General features: G+C 36.1%; 1 protein-coding gene across 3 annotated transcripts in view; it reads left to right on the plus strand.

The window, feature by feature from the left end:
• The window catches only part of LOC103467608 (uncharacterized), a 30,662-nt gene that overhangs the window by 3,774 nt on the left and 7,172 nt on the right, over positions 1 to 19,716 (plus strand). For 2 of the 3 annotated variants that reach the window (XM_008414148.2, XM_017305770.1), the window contains 10 exons: positions 56 to 239; positions 14,940 to 15,456; positions 16,630 to 16,789; positions 16,932 to 17,048; positions 17,141 to 17,248; positions 17,332 to 17,488; positions 17,841 to 18,447; positions 18,542 to 18,695; positions 18,793 to 18,882; positions 18,977 to 19,172. In XM_008414148.2, coding sequence (XP_008412370.1) covers positions 56 to 239; positions 14,940 to 15,456; positions 16,630 to 16,789; positions 16,932 to 17,048; positions 17,141 to 17,248; positions 17,332 to 17,488; positions 17,841 to 18,447; positions 18,542 to 18,695; positions 18,793 to 18,882; positions 18,977 to 19,172 — 2,290 coding nt within the window. The remainder of the gene's footprint in view (positions 1 to 55; positions 240 to 14,939; positions 15,457 to 16,629; positions 16,790 to 16,931; positions 17,049 to 17,140; positions 17,249 to 17,331; positions 17,489 to 17,840; positions 18,448 to 18,541; positions 18,696 to 18,792; positions 18,883 to 18,976; positions 19,173 to 19,716) is intronic. The other variant, XM_008414149.2, reaches the window with a different exon arrangement.

A 19,716-nucleotide genomic window follows, 5' to 3' on the forward strand; every position in this document is an offset into this window, starting at 1 on the left:
TTGTAGATAATGGTGGGTTCTTTGACGCTGATATGTTTTAAAATATTCCATCCAGGTTGAAAGCTCGTGTCGAACGTCTAAGAGGTTGGCAAGAAAAGCTGTGGAAGTTGCTGATGAAGTGGAGGCGGAGGAAGATCAGGCAGAGCAGGAAGAGCCGTCCGCTTCTCCTAAAACCTGTGACCCCAATCTCACAGATGTTCAGTCCACTTCCATACCGTCATCTAACCTAAACACCACGTGTATGTACCACTCAGTACTCGTACACATTCAGGCAGTTTATTCACCATGCACAAAGCACCTCCTCAGATACTATAGAGCTGTCCTTCCCTTTAAATATATTGGCTACATAAACACATTTACTCTCATGGATGACTGACAAGTAGCAGGGGTCAGCTCTGGGTAAGTATGTTCAATTTTATTGTTGTTCTTGGATTTAAATACCAAAAATGTTGTGTTGAGAGAGTCTTAATGCATCATATTAGGTAAATCCTAAAACAAAACGCCTGGTTACTTCTGAATTTCTGTGCTGATACAACTTCATTTCACTTTTAAACTCCCAAGATCTCTATAAATCTCAACTTTGAAGGATCATTTGAACAATGAACAAAATCTCACATGTTGGATACAACTTTCCTTTGTTTTTTTGGTGGGGGGAGCATCACTCATCGTATGACCAGTAAAACTATCAAGATTCTTTCCTAAAGTTTTGCAATAGGATTTTATATTTAATCTTTATATTATGCACCCATGTTTAACTTTCATTCAAGAGAAAAGTGCAGACAGCCTGTCTGCTCAGGCCTGCTGTCTGCGTTTCAATCAAAAACGTTTCTTATTGACAGTGTTTCACTTTTACTCTTAAAATATCTTAATAATCAATTTCTATGGCTGCTTTATGAGAAACATTTCTACTCTCTTGCTTCGTTTTCAGTTTAAAAAGTAAACATGTTCTTACAACATAAAGGTCAGATCCCTGACACACGTTTTTGCTGGCTCGTTGGAAGCCGTAGGAATGAATCTATCCACAAAATCTGCATGTTAAACTTACCTCACTAATCACTTCCGCCAGAATTTGGTGCAATTTTCCTAGTTCTTGATTGTGACAACGTTTTTTTTTTTGTGACTGTACGGTTTTTCTGCATTTATGAAGCTCACACCTCATACAAAAAGCCTGGGAAAGCTCTCAAAGTAAATTAAACATACAGTAAATATTTACAGTACAAACTTTTTTTTGTTGCACAATTTATCACCAGTTTTACAATACATAATACTACTAAATGAATGTAAAAGTCCAGACTTGAATCCAGACCTAGTCCATCCAGTCAGACTGAGTTTGAGCTATTTTTCAAATTAGGAAAAATAAATGTTATTTCTAGGCGTTAAAAAATTATTGTAACATACCACATTAAGAATATTCTACAAATTATTGACAGGAGGACTAAAAAAAAAAAATTCATGCCACATTTTTAAAGATTTTTTTCACATAACCAAGTTATGTGAAAAGTTTTGAAGGCTGTAAATGCTTTTAGAAGATATTTAAAATTTTAAGGCTTCAATATTAGGGCGACACATTTCCTGTCCAGTTCCCAAAAGGTTAAATAAATGTTTAGTTAATGATGTTTAATATCAGACTGCAACTTAAACTCCCTCTTTATACTATATAATTCACTGATGGCCATTCTCTGTTCTTCTTCAGAGTTGCTTCTTTTGATGAAGTATATTTTTAAGAAGGCATTTACTGATGAGCAACCTGATGCCACCACCAACAGCCAACGTTTTCCTGATATATTTTGAGGTTACATTTAAACACAATCCGAGTGCAACTGAAGCTTTTTGTTGCATTAGATGCTTCACTGCATACACGTAGCTTCTGCATTTTAAAACTCCCCATGTTCATGCCGTCTCAAAGCAGCTTTCTCGATAAACAGAATCTCACATTATGCAGTTTACGCTTCCAGTAACCTTAGTAAACATCTCTTTCTTCAAAATGGACGGAGAAAGTCTTCGGCTGACTATTGAGCTGCTTTCGAGCAGGAAGAGTTTGTTTCTACACATGGTACATAAATTTGGTATACACTGTTCGAATTAGAGTTTTGTGACGGTGGAGGGAAGACTTGTCTGCACCAGTGAAAGGCTGTCCTCCTGCTTAGCCTAAGGGATGAGTAACAGTTCGTTTATACATTCAAGCCTCCGCTGGAGCAGAGCACCATTTTTATCTCGACGTGGAGGGGGTGTGTTGAAAAGCTGAAGTTGGATGACAATAAGCCAACTTTGCTCTCAAGTGATGACATGAATACAGCAATGTTAGCTATGTCAATGTATTTTCTACTCAAATACATGACAGCATACATATTTCTTACATATACACACATGGACTGCTGCAAACTGCTTTTTCCGAAATGTTTTGAGATTTTTTAAAAATTTTAACAGGGTCAGCTTTTGATAGTTTTTGATTTTGATTTTTGATTTTTTAAACACTCCTCAAACTCAAGTACTGACGTACCTACTGTTGATGCTTGTACACTCAGCTGATCAAACTGCCAGAATTGCACATCTATTTAATATTTGATGGGAGTGGAGGGCTGTTGATGCCTTTCTGTTTCAATCCCTTTGTTAAAATAAACGGATTAATTACAATAACATCAGGGTCCTGCCTCGGATCCTAATATTCTTGCAGCATTGGCCGAGTCTTGATATATACTGATGGCAAAAAGAAAACTTTCCCCACAACACCAGTTGTCCTGCAGTGTATCATAACCAAAGGGACAACCTGTTCTCTGCTCAGCACCTCATGGAACCACTGAGCCTCTGGGTGTGCAGCTGTGAAGTGCTGGCACATTCCTGAAGAGGATCCCGACTGAACATCTGGTCCCTGGCAGGAATCGGTCAAGTCTCCAGCTGTGGTACAGCAACACGGCGCACAGTTTCTTGCTGGGGTGGACATCAAGGAATGAGACAACCTGAGACAGCTTCTTCACTCCATGATCTTCCCTGAACAAATGTGATCACAGGGGCTGAGAGCAGAAGTTTTGTCCTGGTGAATCAAAGCACTCCATGTGATCTTTTTAGATGATCACTAATATTGCTTTATGGTCCTTATTCCAACTACATGTTTCTTTTCCATCAGTATATACAGCAAAAAGCAATACAACCCATCTCATTTTACACAATACACCCTGTTCACCCAGACGTGGTAATTTGCTATTCTTTTGTGAGAGCAGATCCACTTTTTAAATAATGCATTAAGGAGATTTTGGTTTCCAACACCCACAACGTAGAGCACTAGCATCATGTCAACAGGTTGATCAGACATTTATATGGAATTTAGAAAAGCATATAAACTAGATTATTAATATCAGGCTGTCATATTTATCAAACGCTCAGTATCCACAAAATATATCCACAAAATATCCACAAAATATTTTCAGCCTAAATACCCAATCATTTTAAATATTACTATCAATTAAACATCTCAGATTTTGAGCTGGTTACAATATCATCAAAAGTAAGTAGTTATCTAAATCTATAAAGGTGAATTTCCGCTCTTAATGTTATATCTCACACCTCAGTAGGGCTTAAATTAAAAAATTAAAAATGAATAAAATCAGAAGATAAACTGTTTTTCTTCAATGTCAGTGCATTTGTTTTGTGAAAAGATTAGAGCTCAGCATGTCGTTTTTTGGAGATTCCTGAGGACCCAAGAAGAGCTGAGATCATTTGAAGTTTTTCATCCGTTATAAGTTGAGGTCAAAGATTTGAGGAGTTCCTAGATTTTGCTTGATAATTGTCTCAAACACAATTAAAGGTAACGATACTAATAATCACACAATACACAATATCGTAATGGCTTTTTCTCAAAATACAGTAAAAAAATTATACGAGAAAGAATCTGTCAGAAATCGGTAAAATACAAAAACAATAGCTGTAGTTAGTAAGTTAATATGCTCAATAGAGATGGACTGGCTATCAGTATATTATGAGCTACACGAGGCACAGCAGTAGTGAAATGGCTACTGCATGTTTTTCGTTCAGTATTTTAGCCTTGATTATTTTAGCCTTGTTTGCTAAAATAATCAACTGCTTCCAACTATTGAGTCACAAAAAATAATGCCCTTCATGACTTGGAAAAATAAAGGATTGCCATCTGTCACAATATTAAAACTATAATTGGCAAGCTACTGCCTGGCAACCCGAGTAGTTACCCTGACTAATTTACATGTTTAATTCTACATTTTTCATCGCAAAATAAGTGCGTTCATTCAATCCTTAAAACTCTCAACACATATTAGTTTTTTAAAAAACATTTATGTTGGTATTGTTAGTGAAAGTGTAGGTTTTACACTCAGCAGCAATGGTTACCAGTGGGAAACTACATAGTTTTATAACTTTAATTTGCCCCTTTTGCACACATTTAAAATGAGAATTACATAACATGCATAACCTATGCATGTTTTGCTATTGCAAAGCATGGTTATAAGTAGAAGAAGTGCTTTAGATGCATAAACATAATATGGCACATTATGCAGACATCAGTGTCTCAGTGGACCAAGGGATCCAAAACCTTGTTTGGTCATTTCCTCAGTGAGGATAAGTGAAGTGAAAAGGTTACCATGCACAAATGAGCACCCTGGAGGAACGTCTACCTGTTCTGCCAGACCAAGCACCACATTCACAGCAAGAAGATTTGAGTGGACTTCACAATAGGGCTCCACGTGAAACATGGACACTGTGGGTAAAACAAGACTCCATGACTTCTACTCAAATTCCCAAATAAACGGTTTACAGCCTTGTTTGCTATAATAAGAGTATCAACAATGGATAGCAGTCTTGTGTATGTCGTCATTTCTGTAGGAATCTCAGTGTACTGAAGATGGGCAGCATTTCGTAGAAAGGGTTGTCTGCTGCCTTTAACTTATCCACCAGATGAGTCGGGGCCATTATTTCATGAAAGTGGTTGCTTGTTGCGTTTGAGATGGTTTCACTTTAGACATGATGGTCATATGACCAATACATGTACCTCCATTGAAGCCAGAAGTGGGCAGAATCACATCCATGTCCAGATCAAGTACCTTCCCTTTGGTTTGTATTGAATAGGCATTTAACATTTCAACTCACAGCTCCCTCCGAGAAGGAGGATATGTCAACATGAACAAATCAACAGGGTCACGTTTAGTTTCTTTAATGAAATCTGTGGTGGGCCATAGGTCACAAACTCTGGAATATTGGATGTGGCTGGTAATAGTGACTTTTTAAAAACCCAGTTTTTAAGGTTTTTTTTTATGTTTGTTGTTTTTTTTTTGGGGGGGGGGTTGCAAAGTCTCATTTTTATCTGGGCATTTTCTTGTAGGGCATCAGTATCTTTTGGGCACCTTCTTTTTCTGCTTGGCGCTCTAGAAGACTCACCATCACCACGGGTCATTTTCTATTTTTTTATGGCCTTTTGGGGTATTATTGATCTCAGGGCATCTTTTTCTTGGTCATGTGGTCTCATTTATCACAGGGAACTTTCTTTCATTTGCCTTGATGCTGTGGGAGACTCACCAAGTAGTGGCGATGGTTTTCTTCCAACACAAAATGTTGCAGGAGTGAGAGATGAGGTACGGGGGCAACTGGGCGGATGGGATGTGAGTGGAGGAAGTTTGTGGGTAGGTCCAGACTCATCATATTAATATCATCATTATTATTCGGTTAGGTCACTTCTGCTTCACCATACAACAGTCTAGCAGGCAAACAGCCTGCTTCGGCTTGAAACGCTATCCGAGCAGTCGCTATAACCGTCACTTTCAGTTGCATCTTTTTTAACTTTAGAAATTATTGTAATGTAGCACACATCAATTTGGGGTTCTTTTAGGTGTAGAAGAGCTAAAACATCTGGTAGTTTTAAGCTGTGTGAAAAAAGCCAACGAAAGAAATAAAACAGCCGAACTCTTGGCACCTAGCATAGTGATGTGGTATGCTAGCGACAACAAATATCGCCATTCTTACATTTCTCTTCTTCTGCTCAAAAGATGCATGCAGACATAACATTTCATATTAATAGAAGATCTTTTAGAGAATATATGTACAAAACATTTCAGGTAAATCAGTTAATTAAAATATTTTACCCACTTCCTCTTGTACAAGTTTGTGGCGGACATTTACCGTCAACAGTAATGGGAAATAAAAGGGTCTGACCATGTGACCATTCACGCTCGCTACATGAAGTTGATATTGATTAGAATAAAACACTTATTTTATTTTAACACCTCAATTAGCTACACAAAACTAGAGCAACACTTTTTCCAGAGGGTTTAAAAAAAAAAAAAAAAAAGATGTAAGGCAACAATTGTTGCCGGTAGGATCCAAAGGGTTGGATGACTAATGGCAGCTTGTCAGTGTTTTTCTACTAAAAGCAAAACAAAAATGTAAAACTGCCGTTGTTAAGAACCTAAAAACGTATTTGTTTTGTTTTTGCTCAAGTATGAGTATATAAAAATAATGGAAATATTTTACATAAGCATTCTGTTATTGTTTAATAATAGTAGGCATAATTGTTGCTTTTCTGCTTATATTATTAAAACACAAGGTCTTAGAATTAGACATATATCAAATTAATCACAGGAAAGATGTATCAATTTAATTTATTGCCTTTAAATGCTACCCATTGATTCTCTACTGTCAAGCAAACATTTAAACAAATTTTTTACAAGGACATGACAAATCTGATAAATTAAGTAATCTGGAAGAACTACATTGTTGTGACTATTTGCGATAGCATGTGCAAAGTATTACGAGCGTTATATTAGTAGTGGTATAACGCTCTGGTTACACCACTGTGGTTATACCACTGTGACAAAATTTAGCATGTAAAAGTTAAAAAATTCCATTTTCATGTATATAGTCACTATGGCTTTATAAACAGACATGTTTCTGTTTTGTTCATTTCCCCATTGACTTTACTTACAGTCTTAGTTGGCTTTGCTCCGTCTCCTGACTGTGCTAAACCACGTTCTGCCGAGCAAAACGCAACGTCAAACCTGCAAGAAAAGCTTTTGTTGACCAGTAACTTGTATTATATCACTGACAGGGACAGGATGCATTGTCTGTACCAGGAAATGTTAAATATTAAAGAATTACTATAGACCATAATTATAGGTCAGTTATAAAAGAGCAAGAACAAATTTGTGGTTTGTGATTTTAATGTTTGTTTTTGGTAAATCATGACCTGTCCCATGTCAAGTTTAGGTCCATGTACTTCAGTCTAAACAATAAGTGCAATTAGTTTTCTTTTTAATTCACAGCATCTTGACTTATCTCATCACAAGCTGTAAAAAGGTTTTGAGGGTGATTTAGTTCAGTTGTACATACGCCTACATCTCCAGTCTCCATTATGTGCTGTGAAATTAACTAGTGTAGCTTGTAGATTTTCTGTGAATGACTTGAATGAGTTTTTCTGTCATTGTACTTTCTGAAGTATAAGCTGACACTTTGTTTTGCTTTTCCTCTGTGTAATTTGAGAAAATTAGGCCCGAATCAGTTGTAATGGGAAAAGCTTGACTGTTGTTGATGAGGGTCAGTGTTGGCAGCGTTTTATTTTACAGAGCACATGTTCTAGAATGTGTTAAATTTAGATTGGTTGCATTGTAAAGTGTTTTACTTTTACGTGCTTTCATGGCGTACATATCTTGAAATCAATGTTCCAAGCAATTTTTTGATAATTTAATCACTTCACAGCAGATGTCTAGATCAGCTGATGGTAACACACAAGCACCCTCTACTGGCCAAAAGAAAAACATCCATAGAGTAGACCAAATTTAATATTCGTAGTATTTCAAAATTTATAATATCTGTGTGAGAGAAGATTTAAAAAATTCGGACAACCTCTGTGGAGAAATGTATTATAAAAATATAATTTCATAGTAATGAAGTGTTTAAAAAAGTACTTTACATACTTAAAATAATTATCTTAAAAAATAGCTAGATTTGTGTGTTTGGAAGGTGAGAAAATGTGAATCAGAACAACCTAATATTCAAATGAAATTAACATTTCGTAAGATTGTAATTAGCCATCTGTTTGATAGGGAATAGTTCTAGGTCCATAAGTTTGTCTGCAACAAACTTATGGACAAATCTTCAGCAGAAATGTCACTTCTATTCACAAATGAACCTCCTTTTTTACTCGCGTTGTTCCCTGAGCTGCCACACGTATGACTGTTTTGCACAACATGCAAATTTGCAGCAAAGGTTCAACATGTTTATACATTCAAACATAATCATGAGTGCACATAGCTAAATACTGAATAAAATTTTGTACCAAAATATTAATTGTAAAAATGAAAATTCACCTCATCAAATTCACATAAGCACCATCATATACCTTTGAATTATTTTAGAAGTTGAAATGAGAAATTCATTGACATTCATCTTTCTTTTTCTTTTTTAAGGAAAAGTACAACAAACCTTTTCATTCATGCGTTTCATATTTTTTTCTTGGTGGCTTTCAAAGCTGTAAACTGAATCATTTTCACCAGATAGAGCTACTTTAGAACCATATTAAATTATTATTTTACTGTTACCAAGTATTTTTTTTTTACAGTAATTAGTTTAAGCTTCATCAAAAATAGTCTGATATTTTATGGAGTACTATGGTTTAGGTAAACGGTAGCAGATTTTGTCCTTTTTTTTAATGCCAACTAGTGACTATAGATGGCTTCATAGAGGATCTCCACAAGATCTTTATATCACCTATTTAAAAAGATGATGGCTACAGTTTCTGGGCTGTTTATTTGTTGCAACATTTGTAGCTGCAGAATTAAAACGCCAGATACCAGAAAATTGAGACAGATGTTCATACGTTCATAGGTTAAACAGGTCAGGCTATGTAGGCTTGGGACTTTTTAAAAACATGACACTGAAGACTGTTTCATTGTCCTGCTTGAACCCTGGTTTATAATGAACTTGGTCTTTGTTCTGAATAAGTAAAGAATTGGTCTTACAACCTGGTAGCCTTGATAATTTCTGACATTGTTTGAAACACGAATAACTGGCCCTAAACTACTCTGTCGCCCAAAACACATTCTGAAAATGTTTTGGTATAAATGGCCTTTTTTATGCCACTGCAGACACAAGGTAGCCACTCTTCTGCTCTGACTAGTTAGACAAGATACCTACAAGGACTTTTTAAATCAGAGACTGGAGTTGTCAGGACATATTTTGCAAAGGTTTAAACAATGTTTTCACACAGTTAACATGCTGCAAAAGTTTCATAAACATACCTTCTTGCATACTCGGAAGAAAAATGGTCATATTATCTTAAGTGACACATCTGGGTTAACATATGTTAACTACAACATTTTACTAGACTCTGACCACAGAGGCAAACAGGATTAGGTTTAGGCTAAAACCACTTTATTTAGTTTGCATGAATTTATTTGATTTTAACAGATAACAGGGATTCCTGTTGACATTTAGGACAGCTTTAAAACTAAACAACCTGGATAAAGTCTGAGACTCACCAAAGATGTCCAAGTCTACAGATGATATCAAAGTCACTTAAGATAATATGACCATTTTGTCCACAGCTTTTTGGGCAAAATTTGGAATCCTTTTAGGGATTAACTTTCACCAGACCTTCTGCTCAAATATCTCCTAAAATTTATTGAATGCATACTAAGTGTTACATGTTATGTTGCTGTCAAGACTTTCTTAAGAGTATACATTCTTTAGCTACAATCGTGTGTATAATAAACCATGAGTCTAATGTACCATACACCCATAATTATATTGATTGGAAATAAACGTTTAACAGCTAAGTTTTCTGACTTTGTACCATACACTTAAAAAACTACATGACATTGTTACCATTAATGATGCATCTTTCTTTGGATCAAGTCATGTAGCAAAATAAAAATACTACATAATTTTGTAATTTATATTCCTGAAACAATACCTGCACAAACCTGACTATGCAAATTAAGGCCTGAACATTCTCCAAAAGAACAGAGAAATTAGTTCAACTCAAGGCTACATAAATCATAATTATGAAGAAGTAAAGTGGAGAACTCCAAACACAAGAAAAAAATGTCCTGCCCAGAATGTGCATCAAGAACAGAAAGACGGCGTTTTGTTTTTGCAGCTTGGGAGAGAGGACACCTTTCTCTGTTCTTTCAGAGTATGTATTGGCTTTTAGTCTAAACAACAGCCGTTTACCTGGGTGATTGACAGGAAGTATGAATCTAACAAGATAAGAGTTGAAACACTTAAAAGGAGAACTCCTTCACTCCTTCATTTTACCTTTATTAAGGTAAAACATGTCTCTGTATAGCTTGATCAATTCAAAACAAAATGAGATGATTGTAAATGCAAAAATTCCAATTAGTTCAAGAATAAAAATATCAGGACAGAAAACATTACAAAAAACATTAACAAAGACAGAAAACATTACAAAGCAAAACAGACAAATACACCCCATAAATGGCAGCTAAACAGGAGAAAACAAGGTTAGAGTTGGCTTATGAGTGGCTTTCATGGACTGATATTTGGTAATAAATCCTGAAAAAGCATAAGCCTGAAGAATTGATGGTGGAACATTTGATTTGTGTGATCCTAAAGAAACGTATAAAGAGGATTTCCTGAAGAAAATAACCACATTTCCAAAGTCACTGACGATTTATTTTTGGAAGGGATGTTCAGAAAAGACAACAGAAGAGAAAGAATGCCACACATATATACCGTTAATGCATATTATACAAACTTTTGCAATGATTTCTTATCTAGCATGATAATGACCCAAAACACATGGCATATATAACAAGGGAGTGGCTTCAGGAGCAATTTCAGTCTTTGGAAAGACCCAAAAATGTCTTCACCTGCACTTCCAAACCACCTGACAGAGGTCAAGAAGGATATGCCGATAAGAAGTGGGAAATGCTAGAAAGATGTTTTTCCAAGCTTGCAGAGAAATAACCAGGAAGATGCACCAGGAAGGGGTGTAATTGGTTCCCAAAGTGCTAAAATAATTAATTTTTTTTAAAGAAATGCTGTACATGTTACTTGTTCTTAAGTCAAATGATCAAATTTGTTAGAGGCTCTACCAGGGGTGGGCAATCCTGGTCCTCGAGGGCCGGTGTCCTGTAACTCTTAGATGTCTCCTTGGCCCAACACACCTGGATCCAATAGCTGAATCACCTCCTAAGTGTAGTCAAATTCGTCAGAGTCCTACTAACGACCTCATTATTTGACTCAGGTGTGTTGAAGTAGAGACGCATCTAAAAGTTGCAGGAGACCGGCCCTCGAGGCCTGGAGTTGCCCACCCCTGCGTCTAGTCCTTCACTGGAGCTGGTGTTAGCCAGGTCTGATTCTGTCAAAGAACCGGTTTGATTCTCTGCCACCCAAGAGCCACGTCATAAATTTCTCATCTAGTTGATATTTGATCCTAGATGTCTTGTTTTTGTTGTTGTGGTGGATCACAGTGGATGATCTGAAAATACAAAACATATTATTTACCCCAGTTTCACAAACTGTTGCCTTAAGTTAACTACACGGTTTTATACAAAAAGGCAATGGTTGTGAATAGCACACAATCTTAATCAGCTAATGTTTCATACACACCAAAAATGCTGAAAAGAAGATTAAGCACAACTTAATAGAAAGTTTTATCAACACTACCTGTAGATAATAAGGGTAGCTTATAATGCCCATTTACCTAAACTCTGCAAGTTTAGCTTGTGGTATTCTGCTAAACTGACATTTCATTATTGTGAAGTACTGTGCTGTTAAGGATTTATGTCTTAAATTTGACCAGTCAAATTCAAAACAGGTTAAAGGACCGGTTTGATTTTCTACAACCCTAAAGCCACCTCATAAACATGATGACTTTGAACCACTATGGTGTTTTTGATTGTCCGTTTGCCATTTGTCCGCCTCTTATGTCCTGATGAAAGTGATAGTTTCCTCTGGTCCACCATCAAACTGGGTTTTGTCAACATTTAAATTGTTTGGGGCCAGAGGTTTAACTTTTTCAGTGGAAACACAAAGAACTGGAACCGGTTTGGTGAAAATGGCCCTTTTGTCAGAAAACAGGATGAAGAACAAGGAACACAGGAAGAGCAGGAGTATATTTGGGATGTGCTTTAAAGCAAGTTTCAGTTATAAAACAATTTCCCAGGTTTTGAACATCTCCACATGCTATGTTACAGACATTATCAGAAAATGGAAAGTGTTTATCATAACTGTAAATCTAGCAAGACATGGCCATCTACCTAAGCTGTCAGGGTGTGGCATAGCACTGAACAGAGAAGAGACCAAACTGACTTTGGTAACATAGGAACTGTAGAGATCTGAATTTGTTGGGAGGAAAACTTCCAACAAATCCTGGCCCTTTTGGGAAAGTACCAAGAAAGGAAAAGGGTATCTGGTTTGGTCACAGAAGACCAAAATTAACTTCACATTCAAAACAATGTACGTGGTGGAAAATAAACACAGGTGAAATGTGGTGGGGAGGATTTTCTGCAGACATAAAAACTGGGCAGAGCTGATGTGAAGATGGATGGAGCTAAATGCAGGGCAGTGCTGGAAGAAAACCTGTTGAGACTCAAGATTTGCTTACAGCAAGACAATGACCCTAAAACATGCAGACGGAGTAACAGTGGGACAGTTCAGATCAAAACATGTTCATGGTCTAGTTAAAGTCCAGACTTTTTAAGAAAACCATTAATCCAGTTCCTTGTATTTTGCAATTACATATTGCTTTGTTTTGGTTGATTCAAGAAAATCCCAATAAAAGGTATTAAAGCCTGTTGCTTTACCTATAGGCAATGTGCAACATTTCAAAGGGTATGGAAACCTTTGCATGTTTCTGTCTCTAAACTATCTGCTGTGAAGAGGGAGAATCGGTTTGTGTAATACTTAGATGATTTGTTCAGTACAGCAGAGGGGAACAGGGATTCAGAATGCTTTCTAAGCAACAGGGTATTGATCTCTGAATCGAGAGGTGCCAACATTTTTTGGACATTCGTTTAACCCAATTAAACATCTGTTTTTAGAGAGAGCTAATAATAATAATATATACTCTTTGTTTTGAAAGGTAGGGTTATAGATGATAATCTTATTTTAGTATTGATCTATGTCTGCAGTAGTTTGTCTTAACGATGCAAAAATCAAATAGTCAATGATAATGGGATTATCTCTGTGCATTAAATGCACAAAAATTTAGATCACCTTTTTTAGTGTGTAATCACATCAACATACATAATGATATTTGTATTTATAGCTCAAGAACAAACATAAAAAACATCAGTCAGCAAGCTGTTTTTTTTTGTGCAAAGTGTTTGTGCCACTTTTTAGTGTGTTACATCTACAAATAATCCTGTTTAACTTATCGAACAATGACACCAAATAATTAAGAAGTGCTTTTCTTTGTTATATTTCTGTTGGGCAGAAGAAATCAGCTACACAGACACCATGGATGTAAATATTCTCAGAAAGATGCTTCATCTCTCAAATACATTAAACATTATCTCAGTGTGACTGCAGTTCACAAATTACATTTTGATGCCATTAAATTGGCTCCATTGGGCGTAAATATTACAAATGCAAAGAAATAAATTGCCAACGGTGAAGGACTGATCCTGTTTCAGTGAACCTTTTGTAAACATATTTACTGAATAAATCTGAGGAGCAACATAAGAGTTTTAGGCAGAGTAACTGCATATTAAAGTGATAAAAAAAATAATTTTATGGTGTGAATTTATGAATGATCTGATCTTTACCAATTCTAAGGTGAAGTTTACAAAACAGATACCACTGATGTCTTCATTCATTAAACAGAAATGAAAGAAAAATGTAGAAGTTTGCAAATACTAAGTACCCCCTTAAATTGTGGATATGTGCAAAAACATAAAAACCCTGTCAAGTAGTACAGTTTTTAAAATATTCACAAATTTATTGTTTTCTGTTCAAAGAGTTAATTTAGTTGCAAATTTTATTGCAGGTACTGAAAATGAAAAGTAATTAGAAAAACATTGAAAAAAAAAAAAACAAGTTAAAACATCGCTAAACTGTTTAGCATGAATTGAAAAGTACACTTTTTCAAAGAGCCTTGAAATATAAGCAAAATGGCAAAAAGGTCAACTGAAAAATGTCAGTATAGGGAAAACATTTCAAGAAATATATCCATTGTTCCTGCTAATTCATAAGGTTTTTTTATTATTATTTATTCAGCAGTGAATATTAATTTACTCTTTATTCTCTAACAAAATGTTTTCTCTGTAAAGTTCACATCATCAGAAACTATTCTCCATCTAGTCTTTGTGTCTTCACAGTGGCATCTAATTAGATTTATTTATTGGCTTATTTTGATTTTAAGTTTAATTTATATATTTACATTATTGTAGTTTTTTAAGAGTATTTGCTCATATTTTATTTGGTGCAGCTTTTACTTGTGAAATACTACCTGGCTGAAGATCTTAACATAAATCATGCAAACAGATAAGCTCATTCAATGATATAACTTATTTAGTTATATAATTTCAGTCTGATATTTTTTTTCTTGGCTACATAACAGCAGAAATTACCTCCCAAGAGTTACTGCATTGAAACTAAACCTGATTCTCTTGTACACACCAGTCCAGAAATAATAAAAGGAAAGTTGTATACACAAATGCAAGTAAAAAAAAGTTTGTCTTCTAGATAGAAAATAGTTTTTTTTTTACCAACATCTGGGAGCTCTGATTCCTTCTCCTGACCATAATTCATATTCTGGTTCCTTCATACGTGTGAAGCGCTGGAATTAGAAAACAAAATTATGTTCACTTCATGTGCATCTTAATAAAACATTCATGTATACAGAATAAATATACTATAGAAAACTAGAAAGATTAATAAGTATTAATCAGTGACTAATTTGTGCATGATTTTCTCATATTTATAAAAGGCCACATTTTTCTTTTGTCCTCATTTTTTAGCAGCTGATGAGACCAGTGACAAGCCAGAGCCTGACGCTGAGGTCATATCTCTTCCGAAACAATGTCCAGAGGAGCCCACAGCAGACACTCCTCTACTCCCCCAGCCTGTAGCCGAGGAACCCCCATTACAGAGTCCGACCCAGGAAAAAGAACCTGAAAGTACTGATGTGTCCGATCAGCAAAAAGCTGCAGAAGGTGTCTCACCGCCACCAACATCTGAGAAATCTGACCAACCTGCTGCCACACAAGCTCTGCCCATTTCAGCTGCTCAACATCTAGAGATGGGCGCCCTGATCGTCAAAAAGACGACGTATGTTATACCAAAGAAACAGCCCGTACCTCAGGCTTCATGCAGCCAGCCGTCCCAGAAACCGTCCGCAGTTCCAGCTCTGCTGAGCGAAACTCGAAATCTGCTGGTGCCTCCAGCACCCAGCGCTCCGTCCTCCAGACCCTCTCAGCCCAATAACCAGGTCCGACAGAGCATCCAGCGCTCCCTTACCGCAATCTTGTTCAAGAGGTGAGATCCACCATAGAGACTCGCATTAAAGCCTCTGAAGCATATAATTGACTAATTTCATTTTAATGAATGTATTTTATAATGAAATTAGGTGAATATGACTTTAATAAAACAAGCTTTGCTGTTGTAAAGAAGATGGAGCCAAAATTAGAAAATCATGCAAAACTATATTTCAGTGATGAAACTCACCAATCCAAATCTTGTGAATCTTCCCCATTGCTCCTTAGTGGGCGGCGCTTCAGTATTCTCTCAAAGCTGTGCATTCTTTTCATTACTACACTTTTTCCTTCCACCCAATTTTCCAGTAATATAGCTGGATTATGTTTTTTCATTTGTTGGTTGTAGGTAATATTTTAAATAAAAAAAGGATTGGGGTTTTCATTAGCAATAATTAAGACTAGTACAAAAAAATTGAAATGTATTGATATTATTATTTCTTGATACACCTGTGGTTATTCCCACTATTGGTGGCTGTAGAACCACTAAAATATTATTTATGTCAGTTTTTTACACAGTGCTTCTGTCTTTTAGCGTTATTTTATTTTATTTTTTTTAACCATATGTGTAAGAAACTTTTGATCATATCAAGTTTACCCAATTTAGCTGGATTATTAGAAACAAAGGCCATTTTCATTATGTCCTTTTAAACCTCTTCAGTACCATGGCCAAGATGAGAAAAAATAAATCACAGAATAAAGTCATAAAATTATAATTAATGTTGAGCATCTTGTGAAGTTGTACCTTTGTATGGGTTTTACCAATAAGAAAATACTTAATCCTTTTACACATCAGCATCAATTTGCTATCAGTAGCAGAAACGATTGTTTCGAAGAAAGAACCCCACAGTTTTGGTTTCTGGTCACATCAGATCTTTAACTATCCAAGCTTTTTTATCATTAAAATATTTTTTCCCCTCTTAATTTTATGACTTTCTTCTGTAGATATTGCATCTTTTTCTGCAACTATTATGACTTAATTCTTGAAAAAAAAAATAAAAAATTCTCATAGCTTGGCTCTAATATTCGGTTAAACATCAAAAAGTGATACATAATACGTTACTGACATGATTTGTATTGGTGACCAAGAAAATTCATCATTTTCGTCTGGATCTCAAGAATAACATTTCCATGTTGGTGTGTAAAATGATTGGAGATATATTTTTTCTTTCTGTAGGGTAAGTGACTGTGAAGATCTGGAGATGCCTGAGAGCGAAGTTGTAAAACTTGTTGCTGGCATTGAGAAGGAAATGTTTGACATATTCCGCAATACAGACAGCAAATACATGAACAAGTATAGAACTATAATGTTCAACATAAAAGATCCAAGAAATAAGGTTGGTTGACATCTTAGTGAGCTTTATTTTCATATTATTATTTTTCTCACCTCTCAATGTTCAAATCTGATTCTTCATATTGCAGATGGAATCTTTTTTTTCCATTGTGAAATCAAAAGTTGCCTTTTTTACTGTTTTCCAGGGCTTGTTGTATCGGGTTGTAAATGGAGAAATCGGCCCTTTCAGACTGGTCAGAATGACCCAAAAGGATATGCAGGCTACTAAAGCCCCTGAGCCAACTACTAAGGAAACGACTCAGGTAAAGAATATCTAAAAACAAAAAGGGATTTTAATGAATTATATAAAACAAATGAAAAAGATTGAGTGCTTTGACTGTTTTTCATTGTAAAGGTTAAAGTTGAAGCTGCTAAGGGGACAAATATCCCGAAACCTGAAGCCGTGAAGATCGATCTGCCCAGTTTGAATCCTCCTAGACCCGAAAGAAAGCCAGAGAGCATGGTCTGTACTATTGTCACTGCTGGTGGAACCTTTTAATGTTTATTATACTTATTTTGTATTTTTATTTTACCTTTGACTCTAAGGATCAGAAGAAAGTTCTTCCCTCTCAACCTTCCAAATCTAGAGTTATTCAACTAAGCAAGAACAAAAAGATGCCAGATATACTTTCCTGCATGCTTAAGGATACAACATCAGAACACAAGGCTCACCTCTTTGACTTGAAATGCAAAATATGCACAGGTAAATACAAAATATGATTTTATTAACTGATTCAACTACTATTATACATTAAAAGTTGATGAGCTTCATGTTTGCTCTGTGACTTTAGTTGTAGCGATAGAAGCTGTTTTGTATTTTTGCACTGCTTAGTTTTTTACACAGAGATGGAGAAGAAAATCAGATCATATTTGATCATGAGATGTGTAGACAAACTATCTAAACTTGATTATGTGCATTTAAAATAACTTTTGAGTGACTGAAAATATTATCTATGTAATCTAAATAATACTTAGAATGTATCATTACCTAAAACAAGTACATAAAGCCAGCTTAAAATGTATTGGTTAAAACAATTTTGTATTCATTCTCAAAGGCCAGATGCAAGCTGCTGAAGGTGAAGAACCTGCTAAGAAAAAGTTAAAGGTCTCTACATCAAGAGACAAGACTGATAAGATATCTTGGAAGAAACCTGGGGGAGACGAGTCTCCTCTGTTGGCACCACCTGACACACCTGAAATGGAGTCTCCTACATCTTTACTGATGGAGCCATCGTCCCATACTGACATCGATTCTCCAAAATTGACAATTGTTGAATCTCCTGCTTCCCCGATGATGGATTCTCCTGCCTCTCCAGCATTAGAGTCTCCTGCTTCCCCCACCATGGAGTCTCCCGCTTCTCCAACTCCGGAGGGATCCACAGTGCCTGCACCAAAGAGATCATACACACCAGTTGTGATTCCCACTGTCTCCACTGTAACCATTACAAGACGTGACCCCCGAACTGCAGCAAACAGGTTTACTTCTTCCTCAGGTGGCAACTCTGGCCTTAGTAACATTGTTTCCAAACAAGCAGCTCCTTACGCTGCTATAAAAGGTAGCCTGGCACCGAGCTCAGTACCACCACCAAAAGCATTACCCAAATCAATCTTAATGAAGCCATCCTCCTCTGCTGACCCAAGACTTAGTGGTGCATCCTCCAGGTACTTAAAGAGTTTCAATTCTAAATCTGATTTTAGTCTTTTTGGGAAGAAATATGGAGATGTAAGTTGTATTCTGCCATTTCTTGTGTTTCAGAGCCACAGTCTCTCAGACCCCAACAGCTGGTGATACTACACAGTTCCTAGCTAAGCAGGGCATACTGTGGAAAGGCTTTGTAAACATGCTCACGGTGGCCAAGTTTGTGACGAAGGGATATCTGGTTTCAGGACCTGCTGAAAATATTAAAGCGGTATAGTGATGCACAATGGTGCTTAATGCTAACTGAGCACATCTGCCTCTTTCATAGAGGAAATCATTGTAAAACTACTTTTTTGTGTGTTGTGCAGGATTTGCCTGATACCATACAAATCGGGGGGAGAATCTTACCTGAGACTGTGTGGGATTATGTTGTAAAACTGAAAACCTCGGTTACAAAGGCAAGCAAGATGTTTTTCATATTTATGCCTCCACCTTGCGAGATAGTGTGGAGGGTGTATCAGTAATTTTTTCTCATTCTTCTGTTTTGCTTAGGAGTTGTGTGTGATCCGGTTTCACCCTGCAACAGAGGAGGAAGAGGTAGCCTACGTGTCCCTGTTTTCCTACTTCAGCAGCAGAGGCCGTTTTGGTGTCGTTGCCAACATAAGCCGTTCCATCAAAGATGTATATCTTGTCCCTCTTGGCGCAAATGAGTCGATCCCATCCATACTACAACCTTTTGAAGGTCCAGGTATGAAAATGTTTGACTTTTATGTTTTATCATGCTAACATTGTGTTAAGTGGCGTTTAACTTCACCCTATCTTTAAAAGTTCTTTTATTTAAATTTTATTTCCACTAAAAATGCACTGATCAGGCTTTCTCTGACCAATTCAGATTTTTGCTGCTGATTGAATTTTGATAACATTTGATTTTTCTTTCTACATGATATATAAATAAGAAAAAAGTGCAACAGGTTTGTTAATTGAGATAGGAGTTTAGAATCCAACAGAAGATCAAAGAAATATGAGTTTCCCTAACCTCCTTTAATTTTTACTGATGAATTTGATTCTCTTAATCACAAAAAGTAGTGAGAGTTTTTAGTTTTAAAGTACAAAAAAATCAGATTTTTCTGACCCGCTAATCACTCATTAGGACCAATAAAGGGAAAATTTTACAATTCATAGGTACATCTTCTGAGTTTATATTTGCATAGAAAAGTACCTGTTTTTTATGTAGCCTAAATTCAGCTAAAGTGTTGATATGCTCACAGAAACTTGTTAGAAAGGTCAACGTT

The sequence above is a fragment of the Poecilia reticulata genome, linkage group LG7, assembly GCF_000633615.1.
Source record: "Poecilia reticulata strain Guanapo linkage group LG7, Guppy_female_1.0+MT, whole genome shotgun sequence".
Classification (NCBI taxonomy): Eukaryota; Metazoa; Chordata; class Actinopteri; order Cyprinodontiformes; family Poeciliidae; genus Poecilia; species Poecilia reticulata.